We start from the raw sequence: 24,674 nt of genomic DNA on the forward strand, positions 1-24,674 counted from the left end.
AAAAAGTGTTTCTAGTTCTACTACAATAGAAAACAATAGGCTCCTAAAACATCATTCATAAAATGCCAGCTATAAAAATTTGGATTACACCTTAGTTGACAATATATTCTTAGTAAGATCTTTTTTCTCCTCCTAATTAACATATATCATCATATGATTGTCGTCTGAATCCCTTTTTTAATTAATCAACTATACAAAGTATTATGCATGTAGTGAATGTTGTAAAATTAAGCGTAAAATTATTCTCAAATAAAAATTAACATATACATATAAACATCAATTGAATATAAGCAAAAGAGAAGGATCGATAAATTTATCTGTCCTTACTAATTTTAGATAGCTAGAGTACTGACATAACTCTATCAATATCCTTCACCAACAACTCATATGTAACCTGCAAAATAATAAACGGATATATAACATGAGGCATGACAAAGTCACTGTCCTTAAGGATTTATCCGCCTCATAATCGTATATCCTGTCAAGATACAACATGTTCTTCCCTGATATGAATCATATCAGAGGCGACATAACAATTTGAATTTGCTAAACACAGGAGATATAACACAAGAAAAAATATTGAAAGAGTGGAAGTATATTTCTGGATTCTATTATGGGCACTATTTATTTTGATCAGAATGAAGGAAGTCAGTTTCTGTGTCAAAAATATGTTCTGATAATAGGATGGATGTATTGTATGAGTAATTTAGTATAGAAGTATTAAAGAAGTTTTTCACGTATCTGACTTGTCTGACAACAAAGCATTTATAGCCAGTACTGTTTTATTTCAAGAGAAAAATAAGGAACACTAAGTGGTGGTAGTTCCTAATTTTAAGTAACAAAGGAATGACCATAGTGTAATATATTACACCTCAGGTGTAAATATTTGACCAAGTAAGCAAGTAAGTAAACATGTGAAACATATTTTAGATGAGCTAAATTTTAATTAACTTTTGAAATAAAATAAAAGTCTAAAATTACAATAGTGAAGAGGAAAGCATAGATAAGGTGGTGATAAAAACTTGTCTCATGAGCTCAATTATTGAATATTTGTATGTAAGGGCGCGAGTTCAAATATGATGATAAAAACTTGTCTCATGAGCATAGCTCAATTCCAAAGCTCAATCGGCCTCAAGTCCTTCATCGACTTCTACAGCTGCCATGGGCGATTCCCTTCATAGTCTTGGGGTAGCATTGGCTACCCCAAAAGCATAAGAAAAACTTGAAAATTGGTATAGGTTTATATGTAGCTACCTCATTAATATATTATCTGGCTACTCCAAACAATTTTGTTGGTTTAAAAAGAGATATATTGCACAAATATTGATAATATATTTAGTTTGGTGTCAATTATGGATAAATTTAAGTTCTTACAACTCTATAAAGCTCAACTTTTATAAATAATTATTGTTTAACTTTTATTTTCTTCGTTGTTGATTCATTAAATATGAGTAAAAACTATTGTAAATTTATTTTATTTATTGATTAAGTTTAATATATTAATTTTTAAAATATATTTTATTTCTTTTAAATATTTGGTCCCCTCGTAAAAATTGTGCGAGCTTCGCTGATGGCTGCTACCCTTTTGGAATAAGTATTTTGTTCGTAGTATCCAATGTTGGAGGAAATTGGTTTTCATTTAACCAATGGCAACACTATTGGAAAATATCAGGGCTACAAGTGTTCAAAAATTGCTGATAAAATCTCGAACTAAAACCATCAGGCCCGGGGCACTTATCCAAGTGCAAAAAAACATAGCCTATTTGAATTCATTGATGTGAAAAGGTGTCGTAATTAAGTTCCAAATTATCACTATCATCAATTACCGGATGTTAAACATCAATATACTTTTTGCTTCCCTTGAAATAATTCTTCAAAGTATTCTCTGGCTAAATGGCACATATCTATATCATATCTATATCATCTGAAACTCTAGATGTGTAGGCCGCTTCAAATGCAACGATGCAGATCACTTTCTTACACGTTGATGCAAATGCATGAAAGAATTTTGTGTTGAGATCACTATTCTGATACCAGTATGTTTTTGCACCTTGTCTCCAATATTTAGCTGCATGGATCAACAATTTATTCATTTGTCATCGTAACGAAGCATTTCTTGGGGGTCATAAGTGTCACCTTGATTGCGTAACACATTCAATGATTTGCGACATTCATCGATCACTGATTTCAGCTTATTATAGTTAATTTTTCTCCAAGAGCTGCTAGTTCTCTGTCCATCATTTGTACTCTTGTGGCATTGTGTGATTGTGGTGTTCGTTTAATTCCTATTGAAAGATCAACTCCAATCAATTATATACTCAATCATGATATGAGCATCAACATGTTATACATAGAGGAATGAGTATTTTGGTCATTTTGATTATATCATATTAATTGTCGACATCATGTTCTTGTATGTTATTAACTTAAATGTTGTGAGCTTGTTCATAAATTTGTTTTCTATATATTTAACGATGTTGAATATGTGATTGTATTTAAGGTACTCCATCAATTTAATAAATAAATATTTTTTTTTAAGTTTTCTCCATGTAATATAATATAACAACTTAAGTTATCTTTACCCTCTATAAAAAAAACCTTAATATCTTTTTCCCTCGTGTACAATGGTAGTTCTTATTCTTTTCGTTGTACAACCTGTTAGTCTTATTCTATTGAGTAAACGGCAATGAATTCTCTAAATAAAATATTCCATGTTTTATGTTTTTCACGTTTAAAACTCTTTTTTTTTCCTTTCTCATTGAGCTTATTTTTTAAATCAAATGTACAATGTTTAGGTATACAAAGAGACATTTTTTTAGTAATAAAAAATAAAGTAAAATAAATTTTTTAGAGACAAATGCAACATTATGTGTGTATCTAAACTCATTTGTCCGCGTGAGCTTGGTTAAGTTGGTATGTACAATGCATAATATATACAAGTTTTGAGGTTCAAATCTGACCACCACCCAGAAAAAAAAAATACTATGCATTTGGTCTTGTGACCAAGTAAGTATTTCTCCTCACTTCTAACCCACATCACTTATTCATGGAGTGAATCATCAACTTCGTCCCTAAATTTGCACGAATCGGTCAAATTCGTTCCTCATTTTAATGAAATATCAAAATAGTCTCTGAATTTGTAATGAAATATCAAAATAGTCTCTGAATTTGTAAAATGTCAATCAATTTAGTCTCTCCATTCAATTGGAGTGTTAATGGTGCTGACGTGGTTGTTAACCTTTCACATGTCACATAAGCATGGACTAATTTGGCTGATAGTAACCAAAATTTCCAAGGACGAAATTGATTGATTTGCAGAAAATGTTCTTTCCTCCTCAACGGCTCCTTCTTTCTTCCCCAATGGCTCTTTCATCCTCAAATATATAAAATTGGAACCTTAATTTTACAATATTTTATCTATACTCCAAAACCCTAAAATTTCTTCCAATAATTAGTGGTAACGTCCTTTCTCAATTCAAAAAACTTCAAACCCTAATTTTTTTTATTGAATCTAAAAACCAGAATACCCAAAATTTCTTCAAGCAAAACTGTTCAAATTGAATCTGAAATGATGAGGGTGGGCATATGGGCACAAAGAGTTATCAAAGTCAAGCTTCACCTTCAAGCTCCATCTTTAATGGTGATGTGAGAGTGTTTGAATGTTGATGTATAAAAAGTGAGCTTAGGTTGATTAACTTTTTGATAGTCATAATTTGCTTTTTTGAGTTTTTTAACATGATATTGTGTTGGTCTAGGTGTGTGTAGAGTTATAATGAAAAGATGTTGAAGATGAATGAAATGTAGTCTTTCTGTAATAATTTTACCATTATATTGTCCCTGAATTATTTGTCTAACTATCAAATCGATCCCTATATTATATTTAAAAACCATCAAAAAATTCTTGAATTATATAAACAGAAATCAATTTGATCCTTAAAGTAGCATTTGCAATGTCCCACAAACATAACTCATCAACATCCATTTTTCCCAGACACAGAATTCACCACGAACATATTGCAATCTCTGAAACTCATCTCGCTCTACACTACCACCATGATGCAGGATTAACATGAAATTCTCTTCCATCCTACGGATTTTGGCAACTGAAAACCCTAAAACTAATAATCTAAACAACCGTCTCAAAAACACAACACTCACAAACAAACAACAAAGCAATGATCAAATGAAGTTTAAAGTTGAAAACGAAATGATAAAAACGAAAAACGAAAATAAAAAACGGACAAAAAAAATGGGTGAAAACGAACATAGAAAAAGAAAAGGAAGAGGAATGACGTTACCTTAACCACATACGAATTCTTCCTTCAAAAATCCAACCTTGATTGCCGGAGATGATGATGATTTTGGAGAGGTGAAGATGGTGAAGGTTTTAGCGGAAAGGAGAAAGGTCAGGAACGTGTTTGATGTGAAATCTGAGGGTGGAAAGTAAGGGTAAAATAGGGGTAAAACTTGAAAAACAAAAAAATTGAAGTTGAAAAGTGAAAATTAAAATTTTCATCATTTCCATCAAATTGGTCCTTGTCCATGTGGCTTCCTTGTTAACACGTATACAAGACAACACAACATGTAACAGATCAATTGGATATTCAAGGACTATTTCGATAGTTTGTTGAATTGAAAGACACATTTAACCGATTGTGCAAATTCAACGACGAAGTTGATGATTCACTCCTTATTCACATTAAAAAGCTAAATTTCTATAAACTACTCAACCCAAAAAAGTAAAAAGAAAAAAAAAATTATCTTTCTTTCACTTACATGAATGGTGGAGGTTTCGATAGATATTTACGTCACACAAGAGAATCCATGTCCGTAGCAAACGGTGGTGTTACGGTGTGAAGTGTGTAGTAGCGGTTGGTACACGTATTCTCTCTCACCTTAAATTCTTCTCTAACAAAAAAACCTTTGCAATTTGCAACTTTCGCTTTCTCTCTCTCACTCTTTCTTTGTTATTTTCCTTCATATTCAATTTTCATGGCAATTATTATTACCTTCCAATTTTATCTATTTCCTCAAAGTCACTTTCTTTCCTCCTACACTTGGCTGGATTAAGTTTTAAGCTCTACCTTGTTTGGATTATGAGAAAAAAAATTCTGCAATAATCACCTTTTTTCTTCATATTCTTTTAGTTTCAATTTTGACTTTAATTCGTTCAACCCAGATGAAAAAATTCAATCTTTTTTCTCTTAGCTGATAGTGGATGATGACACTGAATTGAATAGAGAGATATAGAGCTAGAGAGAGAGAGTTATAGAGAGAAAAAATGGCTTATGCAAATGGGTTTACTCCAGCAATGAAAATGGGTTTTGTGTTTTCATCTCAAATTTCACCAAAACAAAGATACCCTTTGGTTTATCCTTCATCAAAGTGTGGATTTTTACTCAAATTCAATGATGGGTCATTCAAATATCAAAACCCTTTATTTGTAGCTAAACCAATTTCAATTAAGAGGAAAAATTCAGTGGAACTTGACCAATTCGTGACGAGCGACGACGAAGAGGAGGAAGAAGAAATGGGAGATGGATTCTTAGAAGCAATTGAAGAGCTTGAGAGGATGACAAGAGAACCATCTGATGTTCTAGAAGAGATGAATGACCGTCTTTCGGCTAAAGAACTTCAGCTTGTGTTGGTTTATTTCTCTCAAGATGGAAGAGATTCATGGTGTGCTTTGGAGGTTTTTGATTGGTTAAGGAAAGAGAACAGGGTTGATAAGGAAACTATGGAGTTAATGGTTGCTATTATGTGTGGTTGGGTGAAGAAATTGATTATGGAAAAACATGGTGTTGGTGATGTTGTTGATCTTCTTGTTGATATGGATTGTGTTGGTTTGAGACCTGGTTTCAGTATGATTGAGAAGGTTATTTCTTTGTATTGGGATATGGGGGAGAAAGATGGTGCTTGTTTGTTTGTGCAAGAGGTTTTGAGACGTGGGATTGCTTGTAATGAGGATGATCCTGATGGGCATAAGGGTGGACCAACTGGATATCTTGCTTGGAAGATGATGGTAAGACTTTCATAATTGATATCTAAGTTTTTTGTTATTTGGTTGGAGAATTAGTTCTTGTTTGAAAATTTGAATGATTAAGTCTTTTGTTGAAGATCATATTGATTGTGTTGATTGTTGATCATTTGGTTTCCTTCACTTTGCATGTGTTTGGTTCTGCGGTGCCAAAGTTGAATATACTATAATTGGTTTTGATTAAAAGTTAGTTTACCATAACGCATTTATGTATGGATAATTTATGAGAAAAGTGTTCTTTATCAATTCATTGCAATCGCGGAACCAAACACGGTCATCGATGTTTTGTTAATTGGAGTCGTGGTGTTTATGAATTGCTTGTTTTGTATTGTTATTGGATTTGTTTTTCCTGCTTATACGCATCCAAACATAGAATTGGAGCTTTTTGATCATTGTCTTAAGTGGTGGAATAGCTTGCTTGTTCATTTCAGTTAGTGTGTAGTTAGGGTTTGACAAACTTGATTTTGAATAAGCTTGATTTTATAAAATTGATTTGGTTATGTTTGGCTGTATTTACTTTAAAAGCAAGTTTGATGTAAAACTTAGTTCAATTTTTTCTACCTAAAGCAAAAGCCACTTTTCTTTACTTATACTCAACTCAAGTCAAGGTTTGAAGGTAGAACCAATTTTCATTTACAAACTACAAAGTAACCAAATATCTAGATCCTAAATTAATATTACTAGATGTATATCATAGTTTTCCCAATCATCAGTTATTTGTTAGAAGGCTGACTCAGATGATTTTTCTTCCAGGCTGAGGGGGACTACCGAGGCGCTGTTAGATTGGTAGTTCGGTTTAGAGAAGCTGGCCTGAAACCCGAGATTTACAGTTATCTTGTTGCAATGACTGCTGTGGTTAAGGAGCTCAATGAGTTCGCCAAAGCTCTACGAAAGATGAAAAGTTTTGCAAGGGCCGGTTTGATAACTGAATTTGACCTAGAAGACGTCAAGCTGACAGAAAAGTACCAATCAGATCTTCTAGTGGATGGAGCGCGATTATCCAAATGGGTGATTCAAGACGGCAGCCCTTCATCACTCCGCGGAGTTATTCACGAGAGGCTCCTCGCTATGTACATTTGCGCCGGCCGTGGAATCGATGCTGAGAAACAATTGTGGGAAATGAAGCTTGTTGGTAAAGAGGCTGATGGTGGTCTCTATGACATTGTTCTAGCCATTTGTGCTTCACAAAAAGAGGCTAAGTCAACAGCAAGGCTGATGACACGGTTGGAAGTTGCAAGCTCGCCGCAGAAGAAGAAAAGTATGTCATGGTTATTAAGAGGTTATATTAAAGGTGGTCATTTTAGTGAAGCAGCAGAGACTGTAATGAAAATGCTTGAATTGGGATTCTATCCTGAGTATTTGGATAGAGTTGCTGTTATGCAAGGTTTAAGGAAAAGGATACAGCAATATGGAAATTTAGATCTTTATATCAAGCTTTGTAAGTCACTGTCTGAAGCAAATCTTATAGGACCTTGTCTTGTGTATTTGTATGTTAGAAAATATAAGCTTTGGGTTGTGAAAATGATCTAAGAAAAGTACTTGTAAAAAACCTGCCAATTTTTCAAACCTTTGGTTTTAGAGGCTTAGTTGTGTATTGTAACTAGAGCATCGATTTTGTTGGTGCTTGTATAAATTTGTATAGTTTTAATGTCAAAAGGACCAATTCTAGTGGTTGTTATAATGAGTATGTGTATAATAATATATAATTCGGATTATTTCCCCACGACATTCTCATGTAATATTATATTACAAGTTAGACAAATGATGTAATCATATTATATATAATCTTTGCTTCAACTTATGCTATAATTTGTCAGTAAAAAATAATACTTTATGCCATAAAATAAAATATTGCTTCAACTTGATGTTAGAGCATTATTTGAGATTTGCTTTTGTGATCTGAAATGTTATTTGAATATCAATGTGATTGACAATTATATGGACAATCATCTTTTTACAAAGAAAATCATGTATTGACAGGGAAATCAAAGCAATAGAGAGAGAAAGTAAAAATATAATGTGAGTATGAGAGAGAAAGTTGTAACAAAAGTTGTTAGAAAATGGTTGTATATATATCATTTTTTTTAAGAGATCCATTGTTTTCTAGAAACACATGAAAATGACCAAAAACACCCCAGCAATAGTTAACTACCGCTGGCTTATAACTAGAAAATCGGGGGTAGTTGTAGTTAACTATTGCTGGAGTATTTTTGGTCATTTTCATGTGTTTCTAGGAAATAATGGATGTCCAAAAAACAATTCTCGCTTTATTTTTGTCCTACTGGGCTTTGTGTGCTGTTGTCTCCCATCACTGACTTAAGGGTAAATGCTCACGGACCCCGTGAATTGTTAAAATTTCACATGGGGTGAGAAAAACAAGCATTGAATCCTATAATATGGTCCAACTTTAAAGAAAAAAAATTGTTTAGCAGAAGTTACGATCTGATAGGCTGAACAATGGAAAGGGGTGTGCCGATCAATCTTGGAGCTTCTAAAGCACTGGAACAAATATTTTGTTCTTAGCTGCTAAATTGTGGGTCCAAGTATGCCATGTAGGATTTAACAACCACTGAATTTTTTTCTCCAATGCTAGAACTCAACACACTTCCTATTTTACTTTATGTAGGCTCCTCATATTTCTTCTCTCATTTTCCAATATACCTCTTCTCTCTCTGCTTTTCTTACCTTTTCTGTACTTTTTCTAATGCAGTCAGTGCTAGAACATGTTCTAGTGGGAGAATTGTTCTCCACAGGGTCATCCAGCTCGTTGATCTCCAATACATAAAACATAAAAATATGTTCTTTTGCTAAGAAAACTAGGAAAGAATAGGCGTTGGAGATGCTCTTATGACTTAACATGTTTTTTAAGACCCTAGATGCAGTTCCCTCGTGTGATGTACCCAAGGGACTAATGTTGTAAGTCATCTAAATCCTACTTTTAACCTTAAATAGGTTACTTTGTATAAGGTTCTACTATTATTCTTTAAAAAAAGGGTTCTACTATTATTATTTTATTATTGTTATAAAATTTTAAGAAACACGATAACAAAACCTATTGTAAGGGTGTTTGTAGCTTTGGGCTTTGCCCGAATTGAGAAGTTACATAGAGGGTCATCTACATATAACCTAACCTAAAATTATCTATTCATGCTATCTAAACATAAACAAATAAATACTTAAAGAAATACATGGATTAGGATCATCCTTTGTAGATTCCTCGCTTTTGGGATGTCTTCAATCATTGGTAGCCTTCCTAAATTACAATTTTGCTCGTTTCTCCTCGTCATATCCTATTTTCCAAGTGAGGTAATGCCTCTCTAATTATAGGCAAGCAATTTCCAATATTTCCATAATAGTCATTGTGTGGTGCGCACAACCTGAACCTTGTATGCATCACGCATAATGCATTGATTGAATAGCTTCAACTATTTTCAAATTTTACGCAAGCAATTTTCAATATTTCTATAATAGTCATTGTGCGGTGCGCACAACCTTTTACACATCATGCATGATGCAGTGATTGAACACCTTCAACCTTGTTCCATGTTTCGTGATACACAACTCATTGCACACATCGCATATTGCCACTTAATTGTACACTTTATCTTTCTTTATGGTTGCGCGATGCGTGGCTCCTAGCACCCGTTCGACATAAGGCAGTAGCTCGTATTTTCTCAATTCTTCATCTCTTGTTCTATTTCTCATCAACAAAAGGTATGTGCTAACTATACATCAAGAAATCACTTGATTGATCTTATAAAAAGTGTAGCATGACCCCATAGTTGTTTGTTTTAGGTGATTTGTTGTGGTTCAAGGCCTTGTGCTTTAAATTACTATCACAAGCCCAACCATTGGATTATTTACATAAATTTGACTAAAATGAATTATAACTTGCTAGAAACACTCTAAAATGTCTCCTAAATTATGCTAAAAAATACTATGATTGATTATCATCACGACCACATCTCTTGTCTTCATATGTTGTCATCATTTTGGATTATTTCTTCTTCTTCACCATCAATTATCATTATGTCAATACTTTCATCATCAACGTTCACCATGTTGCATTTCTCATTCTTGGGATTATCACATCCACAAAACCTTCATGAGGAGTGGCCGGGATTTTGGTTGACAAATGGCCAATTTGTATCTCATTCTTGATACAAGCTTCTTTGTTCTTTTGAGTTGTTTCTTGGCTCACCTTCAGCTCCTTAAGATTGTTTTGTGTGGATTTCATGAACTTGCCCATAATCTCATCTAACTTAAAGGGTTTCCTTTAATGCTAGTTGGGTGGAGGTACTTGTGTTTGATTTAGAAAGTTGTTGCACCACTTCATATTATGATGATTTTTTCTTGCATTAATGTAGGTGTTAAAAAATGGGTTGCCTCTCTTGTAATCACCACGTAGTTGGCTTCCTCAGTTGTATCTTCAACAATGCCTTACTTGTTCTATTTCCCATAATTACACTTCCATACTTTTGTTTGTTGTGACTTGGAACAATGGCTTCCTCAGTTGCATCTTCAGTTTAACTTCTTGGTGAGAGTCACGAATTGGGAAGCCATAGGGTTGTGGTTGACCATAAAAGTTCTATAGGCATCCAGCTCCAAAACTTCCTATGTTTTTGCACCCGTATCAATAACGGTATAAAAGTTGTTTTGCAACTTATTTTCTTCTAAATCTCGGACCTCGGTATCTGACTTTGTCAGGTCAAATGCATCTAAATGTTCTTTTAAGTGTTTCCCAAATGCATCAAAAGTCCCAAACAAGTCCTTTAAATTTCAAAAGTCTCAAACAAGTCTTTTTAGTTTTTGAATCGTTTCAAACTAGTCATTTTAGAGGATAATGGTGATGATTCAGATGGTAGCAACAAAGAGCGTTATCCACCATTTGTCATGCCTAAAAAGATGACTAATTTTAAGTGGGTGTTAGGAACCAAATTTGGTACCAAAGATGAGTTCAAGGAAGCAATTACCAACTATGCTATCTACAACATGACTTGTTTGAAACGATTCAAAAACTAAAAGGACTTGGTTGAGACTTTTGAAACTTAAAGGACCACTTTAGGAAAAACCAAAAACTTAAAAACCTTTAGATGCATTTGACCGACTTTGTCATCATGGTGTTCCCAGCTGAAGCATCCACCAACTTTCTTATTAGGGCTCTCAACCTTTGAGGGGAGATTTTCATTTGGTTGAGCTCATCTATATCGTGGCCAGGACACCATTTCAGTAACAATAAAAAAAATGCTCTCATGTGTCATGCAAAGACTCTGCATCAGCATGCTTAAAATGAGTGATTTTAGCACGATTTTATCCATGAACTTGGTGACTGCAAACAAACGCTCCAAATTTTTTTCTTCCTCAAGCTCTAAAACTCCCTTCGTTTTTTCACACTTATCAATAACAGTATAAACCTTTTTTTGCACCATATTTTCTTCTAAATCTTCGACCTCGGTATCTGACTTTGTTTTCATGGTGTTCCCAACTTAAGCATCCAACAACATTCTTATTTGGGCTCTCAACCTTTGAGTGGAGATTTTCATTTGGTTCAGCTCATCTATACCATGGCCACTGGCCAGGACACTGTTTTAGTAACAATAAAAACTCTCATGTGTCATGCAAAGAATATGCATCAACATGCTCAAAATGAGTGACTTTAGCACGATTTCCCATGAACTTGGTGACTGCAAATAAACGCTCCAAGAATTTTTTCCTCAAGCTCGTCCCATGTTTGAATAGTATTGTTAGGAAGAGCTAGTAATCAATTTTTTTTATCTTCCTACTAAAGGAAGAAGAAATATTCTTAGCCTCTTCTAATCTTGAGTGATGCCATTGGGGCAGGAGTAACATCAAGTCCCATTATGTATTGGCATTGATAGTGTCACGTGTAGTATTTGTCTTTGGGGTTCAGTTCATAGTCTTACTCCCTTTCGGATGGGGTTAGGTGATCCTGATAGGAGGTTAGATGATTTTTTTCGTGTTGTTTTCGTTTTCGCTCTTGTTTCTATTGGGGGTCCTTTTGTTTTGTTATCGATTAACTAGAGTCTTCTTGTACTTATTATCTTTATTTTTTTTTTTACTCTTTTAGGAGATTTTTTCCAAATGCGGGCGCGCGGGCGCGTGCCATTAAAAAAATATAATCATTATCGTCAATGGTTTGATTATTGTTTTTAAGTAAAAAAAATGTTTGATATGCAACGGGAATGGGTCCGGTTTCTAACAAGAATCAAACCATAATTATAAGGGAACTTCTACGTACACTCATAAAGTGAGGTGAACCGGTACTCCTGCTTCATAATTTTATAAATTAACGATCATTTTTTATGTAATAAATAGCTATTTGTCAATATTTATATTTTATAGAACATCATTTCATAAGAAAAAAACATCATTTCATTGTTTATAAGAATTATAGTAATTTTTTTACATATTATCATAAAAAAATAACGAATGTTCTCGATTATGAGTGATAAAAATTCAAAAAATAATAATTTTATTTTGTTGACATTTTTGATGAATAAGATTTAGTTATTATAATTATAAATGATTAAAAATAATATTTTTCTTCAAAAAAACAACTTATTTAACTATTAATTTAAAGAGTGTGTGTACTAGTACACTCAAATATATTGGATGTACCGTAGAATTTGCCTAATTATAAACATGATTTGTGTAGAGATGGTAAATAGATTTAATGAGTTAAATTGTAATTAATGACCATGAGTTATGTTTATGTGTTAGTGTATATGATAGGTCTAGAACTAAAATTAAATGTAGTTTGGAAACGAATGGTAGTTAATTGTTGTTGGAGGTATTTTGGTCAACTTGAGGTGCCTATGAAAAAACACTAGGTGCCTAAAGAGAAATTTTCGTGTGGGTTTGAGTCAAGTGTATGAGCTTGCATAAATGAACTCTTATACCGATCATTTGGAGATCACAAAACAAATTGTCTATGTATTCCATTGATTATCATCGGTAATTTAAAAGTAAACATAACTTAAAAAAAAAAAGTCTACATGTTTGAAACAAACATGCACAAAGACAAACTTTCAAACAAAAAAGAAAAGACAATAAAACCAAATGATAGTGGAGAAGAGACTCCATATCATACAACAAAAGAGAAGAAGAAAAAACCATTCAAAACTAGTATTTTTCGGATCCTTAGTCCTATTCATAATCCCACCCCATTTCCAACCTCCTTTTGATCTTTGATTGTCATTTCTTTCATCTTCAGATTAACCTCCTTCAAATTCTCATCAATAAAAGATGAAAAATCATTGAGATCAGATTTGCTCATCGAATTTCCATTAAATTCTATGGTTTGAATATAATGATCAATGATATTGGTCATTTCCATCTTTCTGGTTTCCTCCCTTTGCTTCTTCAACTGCTCGTAGACTTTCCCAATGCTTTGCTTCAAGAAGACCTCCTGATCCACCATCTTTTTACATTGTTCATATCCAGGCAAACTCCTAAACCTAGATATCACACTTCTGACCCCTGAATCTGATGGCCAAACTTCTACTCGAGGGTTGTTTTGCTCTGAAATTATTGCACATGCTTCGACTCCACATAGGGTGCTAATTTCATTAATCTTCTTCATAATTCCTATTAAAAAAATATATATCAATAAACAATATATAATCGATGGTAAAATTTCAAATTAATTACTAAATGAAATCCAAATCACGAATTTTCAAAACTATAAATAATAATTTTAAAAAATATAAAAAAAAATGTTAACATGTGTGTTGATTCTAGGAAAAAGGCTATGTGTATGACATACAAAGATAATCTATACATGCTTTATTGAAATTATGGAGAGGCTAAATCTAACCATTTTTCCTCTTTCTGAATGTTATCCTCCTCTTCGAATCACCTGTTATGTATGCTAGTTTCACCTTATTTCTAGCCATGGTAGTGAGGATCAGAAGACAACACAACAGAGAAGTTGTGAAAATGTTTTATCTTATGTTTTTCTTATGACTCTAGTTGTCTGCTTAAATAGACAAATTTGAGATACATTATACTGTTTTAAAAATATAATATTAAATTTGGTCAAAAGAAAATATAATATTAAATACGCATTATACTCTTTATATAAATTTTAATGAATTAAAATATTAAATTTATTTCACTATAAATTTCAATATTTTGACTAGACATTGTAGATATATATTAATAAATGTTTATTCATATACTATTGATTTATCAAATATATTAAAAATTATTAAAAGGGAAATTTATTTATTTTTCAATAAAAATTTTAATACTATATAAAAAAAATATTATTCAAATATTATTTTGGACATCATTATTTACTTATTTTATATGCTAAGTATTTTTGTAAGTTTTCATTAAACTCATAAATATTTTTTTGTAATGTAAATATGGTAAAGTTAAAAATTTTAGTTTTATATTTAATAGTTATTATTTTATGAAACATAAATGACATTAATTATTTTAGATTTTTTTTATTAAAATATAATTGTTTGAAATTCATGCCCTTGCATATATTATACATTGTTTCTACCAATTAAATTAAGCTCATGAGTTAAAATAAGGGTATAATAGGAAGAAAATCTACAAAAATACATTTTTCTAATTTGGTGTTGCTATTCTAATAAAACATCGTTTAAAAACGAACAGAGGGAGTAACATCTACATATTTTAAGGAAGAAGTGTATACATTGTAATAAAAAAGAAGAGAAGAATAGTGCAATTCGATATTTTTCACAGGACTGTGGGTGAATTTTAAAATAATTAAAATTGGACGGATCATGATGTAGACATTGTTCATTATCTAGCTAGATTTTAATAAATAATCAAATAAAATATTCAAAAAATTTCATATAATGTATGAAACAATATTAAATAAAACAAACATCATAAAATTCATAATTAAATTTATTAAAAATTTCAAACTCATTAATTATAGTAATATTATGAAATTCAATATTTTTTATAAGGTTATAAAATCTAATTATTAATTAATATAGTAAAAACTAATTAAGGTTTTATGTTTACTTTTTATATAAATAATATTTATTTTCTTTATCCAAAGACAATAATAAAAACTAGCCTCAAATTCCTTTATATATGAATGAGAATTTCAAAGCCGCCCTTGAAAAGTCAACTCTTTTGATAAAATTGTTCATTGAACCTATAGTTAAATAATTAAATATCATTTAAAAAAAATTATTAACTAAATATAGTATTATGAATATATTATATTAGTACAAAATATACGGTTCCTAAAATAATATTCAAAGGTAAAGCAATTTAAATTTCAAACTAGCATTGTACAACATAATAGGTAGTCTTGAACAGGGGCCCACCTTACTTTGAGTCAGTGACACACTCGAATAAGGATCACTAGTGATGGCCTCGTATAAGGATCACAATGTTGCATCCGCGATGGACAATATATCTTTAGTATGTTTTTCCTATGACCCTCTTCGAAGTGGACTATATTCTAGAATTATTTACATGTGACATCCTCGAATATGTTTGATTATGATGGCCTCGTATAGTCACACTCAAGTAGAGTCTGTATTTCTAGGCTAATTGTGCATCATTCCATTTTGTATGAAGATTGTTTACCCTAATGTCATTTACCATGCCTGAATGTTATAAATGCCATATTTTCGTAAGGCATTTGTTTTTAGATCACGAACCTTTACTTTACCTTGGAAATCGTGGCGTGGGTGCCCCAAATTTTCCTTGTAGCTAAGCAATGGATGTCTACTTGGTGGTGAAGATGGAGCGAGGATGTAACATGGTTAGAAAGCATAAATCATAGAGTTTGACGTCATTACTAGGTTATTGTACCCTGTCATCTTAGCATAGAGTTAGGGACCAATTTAGATTTATGTTTGTAGAGTCCTATGTTATTTCGTATTGTATACTTTATGAACTATACAATATGTTTGACTCGAAAACTCTTTACCTAAAAATGTTTCATATAAAGATGGCAACTGATTCATATCATTATTTTTGGGAAATGTTTTTCAAAAAAATATGTTTACTCTAATTTTAAAATTTAAGACGATTATGAATATTTTAATGTTAGTTTTGAGTTTTTTTTTTAAAAAAAAAACAACCCCGCGCCTTCTAAAAAGTGAGGGTCTTACGGAATATTAACCCTAGCTTTGGCACTTGATCTTGTTATAATCGTTCAGTCTGTAATAGTTTTAGACAAATTCTATTACCATCTTTGTGACAATAGTTTGACACAATTTAAAATCCTTAATTAAAGTTTACATACTCACCTAATGCATTAGAGGGTTGTAACATGAGAAGAGTGCTCATCACAAAGACATTGGCCTAGCTAGTTTTTTTTTCAAATGTCATTAAACCAAATATGCAATTGTAGACACTAGACCCAATTACCAAGTGAAAGATAGGGAAATCCAATATGACCTAATCACCATTTTATTTGTTTTCTTTCGTTTAGTTAAACCAACCATTGTCAAGTGCAACCCCTCAAGTTGCATAATTCTAATCACACTCATATTAGTTAGTCGGAATTTTACAATCGATATAGAGATGAATTTGTAATTTTTACTATTTGACGACAATTTAGTACACTTGATGATAATCAAGTTTTTATGTTGTTTATGGGGATTGTTTATGAATTTCAACAAAGAAATTGCCATTTGGATTAGGGTTGTAGATATTTTTATTCATATTATATTTCTATTTTAATTTTTATCATTATTATTTGATTATTATGGATTCTTATCGTCTTTTTTTTTTTATTTTTATCAAAACACAATTAAGATCCTAATTTTGCTCCATAACTTACGCCTTCTCTCTCATTATTCATTACCACCACCATTGACAAAACAACACAACTGATCGTTACAACGTTGCCTCTCTCATTTCTCAAACACATCACACAATGTCTGACGACGAAGCCACCGCCACCACAACCACTACCTCCGCCGTCACCTTCACCCCAAACACCTTAGATAAAATCCAATCCGCTCTCCAATCCCTTTGCACCATCGTCAATCCAACACTCTCCATTACCTCATCAACCACCCCTCTCTCTATCCTCAACGAACCCGAAATCTACAACCAAATCGCCACCCTCCTCCGCCAACCCAACTCCGGCGCCGGTGACAACAATCTTTGTCGTTGGCTCTACGACACTTTCCAATCAAATATCACTGATCTCCAACTCACCGTCCTACGTTTCCTCCCGATTATCGCCGGTGTTTACCTCTCACGCGTCGCTGATAGAAAACCGCAAGCCGGGTTTGAAGCTGTTCTTTTAGCTCTCTACGCGCATGAAACAACGTCACGCGCTGGTGAAGCCGTTACCATTACTATCCCTGACATGACACACCCTAGCGTGTATCATGAATCCAAAGTAGTAAACAATAAAAACAGTGCAACTGATCTAAACATCGTTGTTTTATCGCCTTCGCTTGAGCCACACGGCACTGTTCGGTCAACACGAAGAGCTCGAATCGTAGGCATTGCATTCGAGTTGTTTTACAGCAAAATATCTGAAATGCCTGTTTCACCAAAAATTGATTTTTGTAACTTTTGTAAGATTTGGGCTGGTGAAGATGGTGACATGTATAAGAATTTCGAAGATGAAGATGAAGATGATGAAGAAGAAGACGAAGAAGAAGAAAATAATGAAGTTGAAATAGATAAAGAAGGTGAAGAGTTTGTTAAGACGGGTAGGGTTCCAATGCCATGGGAATTGTTACAACCAGTTTTGAGAATATTGGGACATTGTTTGTTGGGACCAAATAACAAGGATACAATGTTGTTTGAGAAAGCAAGTGAAGCATGTAGGTGTTTGTTTGCTAGGGCAATGCATGATGTTAACCCTAAAGCTATTTTACCTATGAGGAGCTTGTTGAGACTTTCTAAAAATGTTGTTGTTGATGATTTTGATCCAACTGAACCACCCAAGACTGATGTTATCACTCTTTAGTACTTTATGGTGTTTTGATTTTTTATTCTTTTCTTTGTTTTTTTTTCTTCATTGAGAAAATAATGTCCTAGCCAACTTGAAGGAGAATCTGTGTGATAGAGGGGCACTACAAGATTCCAATGAACATTTCAGCACATTATATGAAGTTCTTCCATTGCAAATATCATACTTCGTACAAAAAAAAAAACATGTAGCAAACTTGATTTAAAAAAAATATTGGAAATATGAAAGTGGAGACTGATTGAGAGATAATAATATTATGACAAGTGAAAGATAAATATTATGCCATAAATTCTAATTTAATCTTATTTATTGTAATTTGACTCTCAAAACCTAATACCTTAGGTTGCTAGTGGATAGTATATTGAATATGATTAGAGAGTAATTTTAGAGATATTATCTTTTCAACACTTTCTAACGCTTATTCTCTTATTAATGACTACTCTACGGTTAAATACTTGTATAATTAATTATTAATCAATATTGGATTCGTCATCTCTTGGTAATTAGTTTGAGCTCTAAGATAAAATTAAAACCATGGTTAGGGAAATTGAATGAATGAAGAAATAAGTTTCTAAAGTCGTACTATATGTTAACTTATTAGAGTTTGACAATTGTATCATGCTATAGAGTTAACAAGAGTTGTAACGACGAAAGAAAAATATTATATTGTTCTAAATGGTTCTTGAAAATAAAATAATATTTCATACTACATGTACGTTAAGGAGTGTTACTAAATGCCTACCTTAATTAATATATTAATTTGATTAATCTATCACCGATTTAGTATTGAACATATAAGGTCACACAATGAATGTTCTAGTTCTTGCCAAAAAATAATTTTATTATTTTATATGATTGGATTGGAGAATCTAATTAATCAAAATATAAATTTTTTAAGTGGAATATTAATGTTTCTTTTCTAGTAGAAAGAATGCAAATGATATATGAATAATTGAAAAAAGGTTTAAATATGTATTTCATCCTTGCAATTAAGGGTCGTTTAAAAATTGATCCTTGTATTCGGTAATCCTTGCAAATTAGTCTTGCAATCATTAATCATTTAAAATTTCGTCCTTTGACCAACTTAATCACTGCCATACATGAAATTCCAATTTTGCCCTTAAGAAGAGGACAAAATTTTGAAGAAAGAATTGGAAACCCAGGGGTAAAACTGGAATTTCATGTGTGACAGTGATTGCCATGTCATCAAATTAGTGACGTGACAGTGATTAAGTGGGGAGAGGGACGAAATTTTAAATGATTAAACAATACAAGGGTAAATTGTCAAGATTGACCAATTTTTAAACGATCTCTAATTGCAAGGATGAAATACATATTTAAGCCTTGAATTTTATTTTTTTTATTTTTGAAATAAAAAAATAATAAAAGGTGTTGTACGATACATATGTATATATGATATAACCAAAAAAATATATATGTATATATGGAAATGAAGCATGGTCAATGGTTGACCACTTAATAAAAAACGTACAACATTATATATATAATTATGGAGAATCATATGGCTCTATGGTCATCTTGGTGGAAAATGGTTTTTCGAATTAAGATGAGAAAATGGAAAAATTAAAATGTCATTAAGACGAGTAAACACCTTCTATTTAATAGTAATGTGTGACTTATAAATAGATCTTAAGTAATTTGATCACAACATACAATAAAATACAAATATGCTCTAGTATTTCTGTTCCACTACTCAAAAGTTGAAAGTAAGAATTTGTCTCAGTGTGGATACACGTAGAGTCTTCACATCCGTGTTATGAACACTATTTTACATCAACGTAAGCTTCATATTCTAACTTTAAATTAGAATTTACTTTAAAGACAAAATATATACTTAAAAACATATTAATCTGTCGAATAATAAAGATATTCATTCTTAATTGAAAAACATAAGTTTCCCTTGATCGAAAATTGTTATCAAGACTAACAGGGTTGTTGGGTCTGCTGAATCCCTTAAGCCCAGATAAATAAAGTCTAGACCCCATAAGGAAAAGACTATCAATTTTTCCACCTTACATTTTTCTCGCGTCCTATTTTTTTTCTTTTGAAAATGCCTTGATATTTTAGAATTTTAGAATCCGAACTGAGTTTATCCTTTGTTATGGGATGAAAAAAATGAGTTTTTCACATAATCGGATTTAATAATCCAAAAACCTTAAAAAAAAAAAAGGGCGCGCTTCTTACTTTTTTCGGATTATAGAGTCCGAACACCCTTTTTCTAGGAAAAACAATTCGGATTATATAATCTGAACTGTATCAAAATAAATTTTGTATCTGTTTGTAAAATGGATAACCAGTTTAAGTACGATATTAATCTTCTTAACTCTCATTCTTATGTTTTAGGTCATTGTTAGTTGTTCCCAATAAAAAAAATGATATTATGGCTATTCTTACGGGACTTCGCCCCTCAAAATCCAGAATTCCATTGTTTAGCACCATTTTTATTTTTTAATATTTTTCACATTTTCAAAAAAATCCGAAAAAATTTGCATTAATTTTATTTGATTTTTATAATTTTTTTGCTTATATTTTTATATTTTTATGATTTTCTTTGATAGATTTTTATCATTTTTTACTTTTTTTGTTGTTTTTAAAAGCAAAATCTAAAACTGCTGAAATGGGAGAGATTCTGATTGCTGATTTTACATAAGCATATTTCAGATTATAAAATCTGAACTCAGTTTGAATGTTTTTTGGATTTTATAATCCTTAAATCCGGAGAAATTTTTGAAAATTTTACAGAATGCATGAGAATGTCTTAAGGTGAGAAAAGTAATAGTCGAAGGAAAAATACCAACGGTCAGGAAGATAAACCTGAGATCAGATTTTGCATTTGTAGGTTCAGATTTTTGTTACAATCAATTTCTAATATGTTATTGCAAAGTAAATGATTTTGACCACTTGGCAATAGACCACTAGCATATGATAACAACACTATAATTAAACATTAAAACAATTTCATTACTCTTTCAGGTCTTAATTATAAGTAAAAGTTTGTTTTTTAAATTTATTAAATAACTAATGTTTTGTCTAAGGATCAAATACTTTAGTTATTGAAGGAATCTATAAAACTAAATTTTGCTTATAATTAAAGTCGAATGAGATATATGTTTATGTTTTGTATTTTCTCATTCTTATGGAGTCAAGGTCGATCCCCATTCAAAAGGGTTTATAATAGGATCTTCATCCTATCATAAAATTACATTTCTCCGCATATTTAACATGGGATAATCCATTCCAGTTTCATTGACATTTCTTCGATATATATGTTTTTTTTATTAATATCATTTTTGACCCACTAAGTATTATGAAGTTGCGATTTTGGCCCCCCTAACAAAATAAAATACAATTCAGCCCCTTAGATTTTGCCCCTTTTGCAGTTTTGGCTCGCAGGCTAATTTTGACCAAGTCAACGCTAAGCCTGATGTAGACGCCACATGTGTAATTTTTTTAATATTTTTTAATTAAAAAATAAAAAATTAAATAGTTTGGTCACAGGAGAAAAAAAAAAGTGTTTGGTCACACACACATAAAAAAGTATTCTAGCCATTTAGAATTGTCTTCAGAGAAATTCTAATATGGTCACAGGATAAAAAAAAAAAAATTTGGTCACACACACATAAAGAAGTATTTTTTAATAATAAGGAGAAAATTGATATAAAAAAAAACAATTGAATATTTTAAAAAGAATCTTTTTATATATGTGTTCAAACATTATTAATTTGATCTTGTGACCATGGAAGAATACCTCTTGTCTAAACTAAATTGCACCCCCACATAATTCATAAGCAAACATGAACACAAAATTGATGTGATAAAATTAATGAAATAAAAGTCCTCTCAATACCAATAAATGATCCTCGGTCACCTGAATACTTCCCCATATCTCCACTTGTCCACTTGTAATCATCACGTGATGATGTACTATGCTATTCAATATTGTACTAAGCATCTCCCCACATATTGAATATTGATGCACAAAATTGCACCCCCAAAGGAAGAAAAAAAAATGACACTAGTTAATTTGTAATCTTGGATCCCCTGACCCCTACAGAGTTTGTCAGAATCACTACAATACAACAATGCTCGGTTGAACAACATTTATTCCACATTCTACAAAATAAATCATAATTAATTATTCATCTAAACTTAGAGATTTGATTGCTTATATTTGAGTTCAAGAAATTTTGATTTTTTAGTTGTAATTCAGTTTGGAGTAGTATCTCCATTTGTGGGTTAAGAAACATTGGATAAGTTTGAAAGTCAAGGACTCGATGTCAAAAACTAACATAATCACTAATTTTTATGAAAAAATATCGATCATCAATCTCATAGAACGTTACTTTTTTTTCACAAAATAATTGTTATTTTAAAATATTGATGTATCATTTATAACTTTTTTTTTTCTATATATCATTATTTATTGAATTTCATCTAACTTAACTACTTCATTATAACTACAATTAATAAACATATTTTAATAAATGATATTAACTTATCATTAAAATCAACACAATCAATCATTTTCTTACGAATTGTATATAAACCTTAAACGACTATTGTAAACTATTATATGAGATAAGAGAGTAATAAGTTGCATCTCACATGTCAAGGTACTCCAAAAGCGTTTCCCTTATAGATGCTTGTTAATCAGTCACCAAAATCTTGTCTAAAGGATTTTTCCCATTAAGATACCAAAGATAGGATATCAACAAAGCATAGCTAGTTACAAAAACATCCTTCATGCCTTCATGGTCGGATTACATTGTCCAAGGGACGTGCCAATCATGTTGCCTATTCTTCATGTGAAATTATTGAAACTATGGAATCGTCTAGGCAAGTGGAGGATGACTTCACTTATAAAAGATTCTATGAAAATAGTAGAAAGATTTACAAAGTGTTTGGATTATTGTCACATTTTCAAACTGAGTTTTTTGTGATTATTGTTTTATACTCAAGATTTTAATCCAGACTTGGTTAAGAAAACTAAAGTGCATTGTTAGATGAGGTTAAAGATTATTTTTATAATTGTTTCTGATATTGAGACTCTTTTATCGTAGGATGAACAATGATTGGATTATTGTCACATATGAAGTCTCAAACTGAGTTTTTTGTGATTATTGTTTTAGATATAAGATTTCAATCCAAACTCGTTCAAGAAAACTAAAATGCATTGTTACACGGATCAAAGATTATTTTTATAATTGTTCTAATATATGGACTCCTTTATCGTAAGGTGAACAATGTTTGAATTATTATCACATATGGAGTCTCAAGCTAAGTTGTTTTGTGATTATTGTTTTAGACCCAAAATTTCAATCCAGACTCGGTCAAGAAAACTAAAATGCATTGTTGGATGAGGTCAAAGAATATTTTTATAATTGTTTCTATTTATAAGGACTCCTTTATCTTAGAGTGAACAATGTTCCACAAGACAAACACATCCTCAACACTACTATATATGAATCCCTTGTTCGATTTCAATCACAAAATTTCATATTATTCTCAAATGATTGGTTCCTCTCTTGGTCATCAAGAATGCATTATTGAATTAAATTGTGTCGACAATAGGTGATATGCAGTGCAACAAAGTCCATGGATTCAATTCACGTCGCTGTAATTTCAAATCTCAATTTTGTTCATGATATGATAATTCTTACCAATTTTTGGAATGTATGCATAACGTTTATTTAAATAATGACTTTATCTCAATCGATGACATGACCACTAATGATGAGTTTTACGTGGTCACATTTAAATCAGAAAGGTATAAATCGAGAAAATACGTAAAACTTTTTTTAAAGGCTACTCTAAGTTAAATGTGGTCTTAAATTCCTTTAGTATGAATATTTTTTTGTCCTCCCATATTTTTGTTCTTTAGGTTTCTACTTCCTTTCTTTTATTTTCTCTTTTTTCACTAATAAATCTTCATTTTGTTGTTTAAAGAAAAAGATACATACACAAATTAAATCATGATTAATTCAATGGTGTAAATTCATTGACTAGAGAGACTTTGTATTTCCTTAAGAGTATAGAATCTAGATCCATTGACTATGAACACAAAAAAGAAAGACTTGATTTGTGTACACTAAAAATGATGCCTTTTATCAAATCACATAAGGAATCAGCAACTATAAGGATGTAGATAGATTCAAGGAATAGTATTGTTAAAGCTTAGTTGAGTCTTTTTGCACAAGTTGCTTTAATGTGTTCTTGGTGGGTACAGTATTTTAGAAGAACATGCTTCAGTAGTGCCACATAGTGATCTAAAATATGTGATCCTTTTTCTCCTCATTTTGCTTTCTTGATATAGGTATATATTCCTCTAACATAAACTCCAACTTGTGTTGATGCACATATATTATTTTTATGATTATTATTATGACCATTATTATTATTTTGTACATGCATCATACACACACATATATCCAATAATTGATGGAATCTCTATGCATAAAGAGCCACCAAAGATGGTTCGTGATGTTTTGAGTTATTATAATTTATTTATAAATTATACAAAGATGTAGCTAGATCTACTGTCCTAACCCATCAATAATTAGGTATCTGACCTGGCTTATTTGTTCAGTTTTTGTGTTTCTTACTACTTGATTAAGACTTGTTCATGCATATCTTCTCTAATTCATGTGCGTTTGACAT

At 31.5% G+C, this 24,674-nt stretch overlaps 3 protein-coding genes across 3 annotated transcripts; 2 read left to right on the forward strand and 1 right to left on the reverse strand.

The window, feature by feature from the left end:
* The first annotated feature begins 4,808 nt into the window (after nt 1-4,808).
* LOC25490971 (pentatricopeptide repeat-containing protein At2g30100, chloroplastic) lies at nt 4,809-7,822 on the forward strand. Its single transcript, XM_013604884.3, has 2 exons — nt 4,809-6,022; nt 6,791-7,822. Exons 1-2 carry the CDS (start codon nt 5,282-5,284, stop codon nt 7,565-7,567), a joined length of 1,518 nt encoding a protein of 505 aa, XP_013460338.1. The 5' UTR covers nt 4,809-5,281; the 3' UTR covers nt 7,568-7,822.
* A 5,147-nt stretch (nt 7,823-12,969) lies between these two features.
* LOC25490972 (agamous-like MADS-box protein AGL80) lies at nt 12,970-13,993 on the reverse strand. Its single transcript, XM_013604885.3, has 2 exons — nt 13,875-13,993; nt 12,970-13,645 (listed from the first exon to the last, which is right to left on the reverse strand). The coding sequence occupies exons 1-2, from the start codon at nt 13,951-13,953 to the stop codon at nt 13,209-13,211; spliced, it is 516 nt and encodes a 171-aa protein (XP_013460339.2). The 5' UTR covers nt 13,954-13,993; the 3' UTR covers nt 12,970-13,208.
* A 2,947-nt stretch (nt 13,994-16,940) lies between these two features.
* Nucleotides 16,941-18,100, forward strand: LOC25490973 (hyccin). Its single transcript, XM_013604886.3, has one exon. It carries the CDS (start codon nt 16,941-16,943, stop codon nt 17,991-17,993), a length of 1,053 nt encoding a protein of 350 aa, XP_013460340.1. The 3' UTR covers nt 17,994-18,100.
* Nucleotides 18,101-24,674: the final 6,574 nt, after the last annotated feature.

The sequence above is a fragment of the Medicago truncatula genome, chromosome 3 (genome assembly GCF_003473485.1).
Source record: "Medicago truncatula cultivar Jemalong A17 chromosome 3, MtrunA17r5.0-ANR, whole genome shotgun sequence".
Classification (NCBI taxonomy): domain Eukaryota; kingdom Viridiplantae; phylum Streptophyta; class Magnoliopsida; order Fabales; family Fabaceae; genus Medicago; species Medicago truncatula.

Coding starts and splice junctions, on each gene's coding strand:
- LOC25490972 (XM_013604885.3), bottom strand. CDS start 13,953: ATGGCTAGAAATAAGGTGAAACTAGCATACATAACAGGTGATTCGAAG. Junction 13,646..13,874: donor ATTCAGAAAGAGGAAAAATG/GTTAGATTTAGC, acceptor TTTTTTTAATAG/GAATTATGAAGAAGATTAAT.
- LOC25490971 (XM_013604884.3), top strand. CDS start 5,282: ATGGCTTATGCAAATGGGTTTACTCCAGCAATGAAAATGGGTTTTGTG. Junction 6,023..6,790: donor ATCTTGCTTGGAAGATGATG/GTAAGACTTTCA, acceptor TTTTTCTTCCAG/GCTGAGGGGGACTACCGAGG.
- LOC25490973 (XM_013604886.3), top strand. CDS start 16,941: ATGTCTGACGACGAAGCCACCGCCACCACAACCACTACCTCCGCCGTC.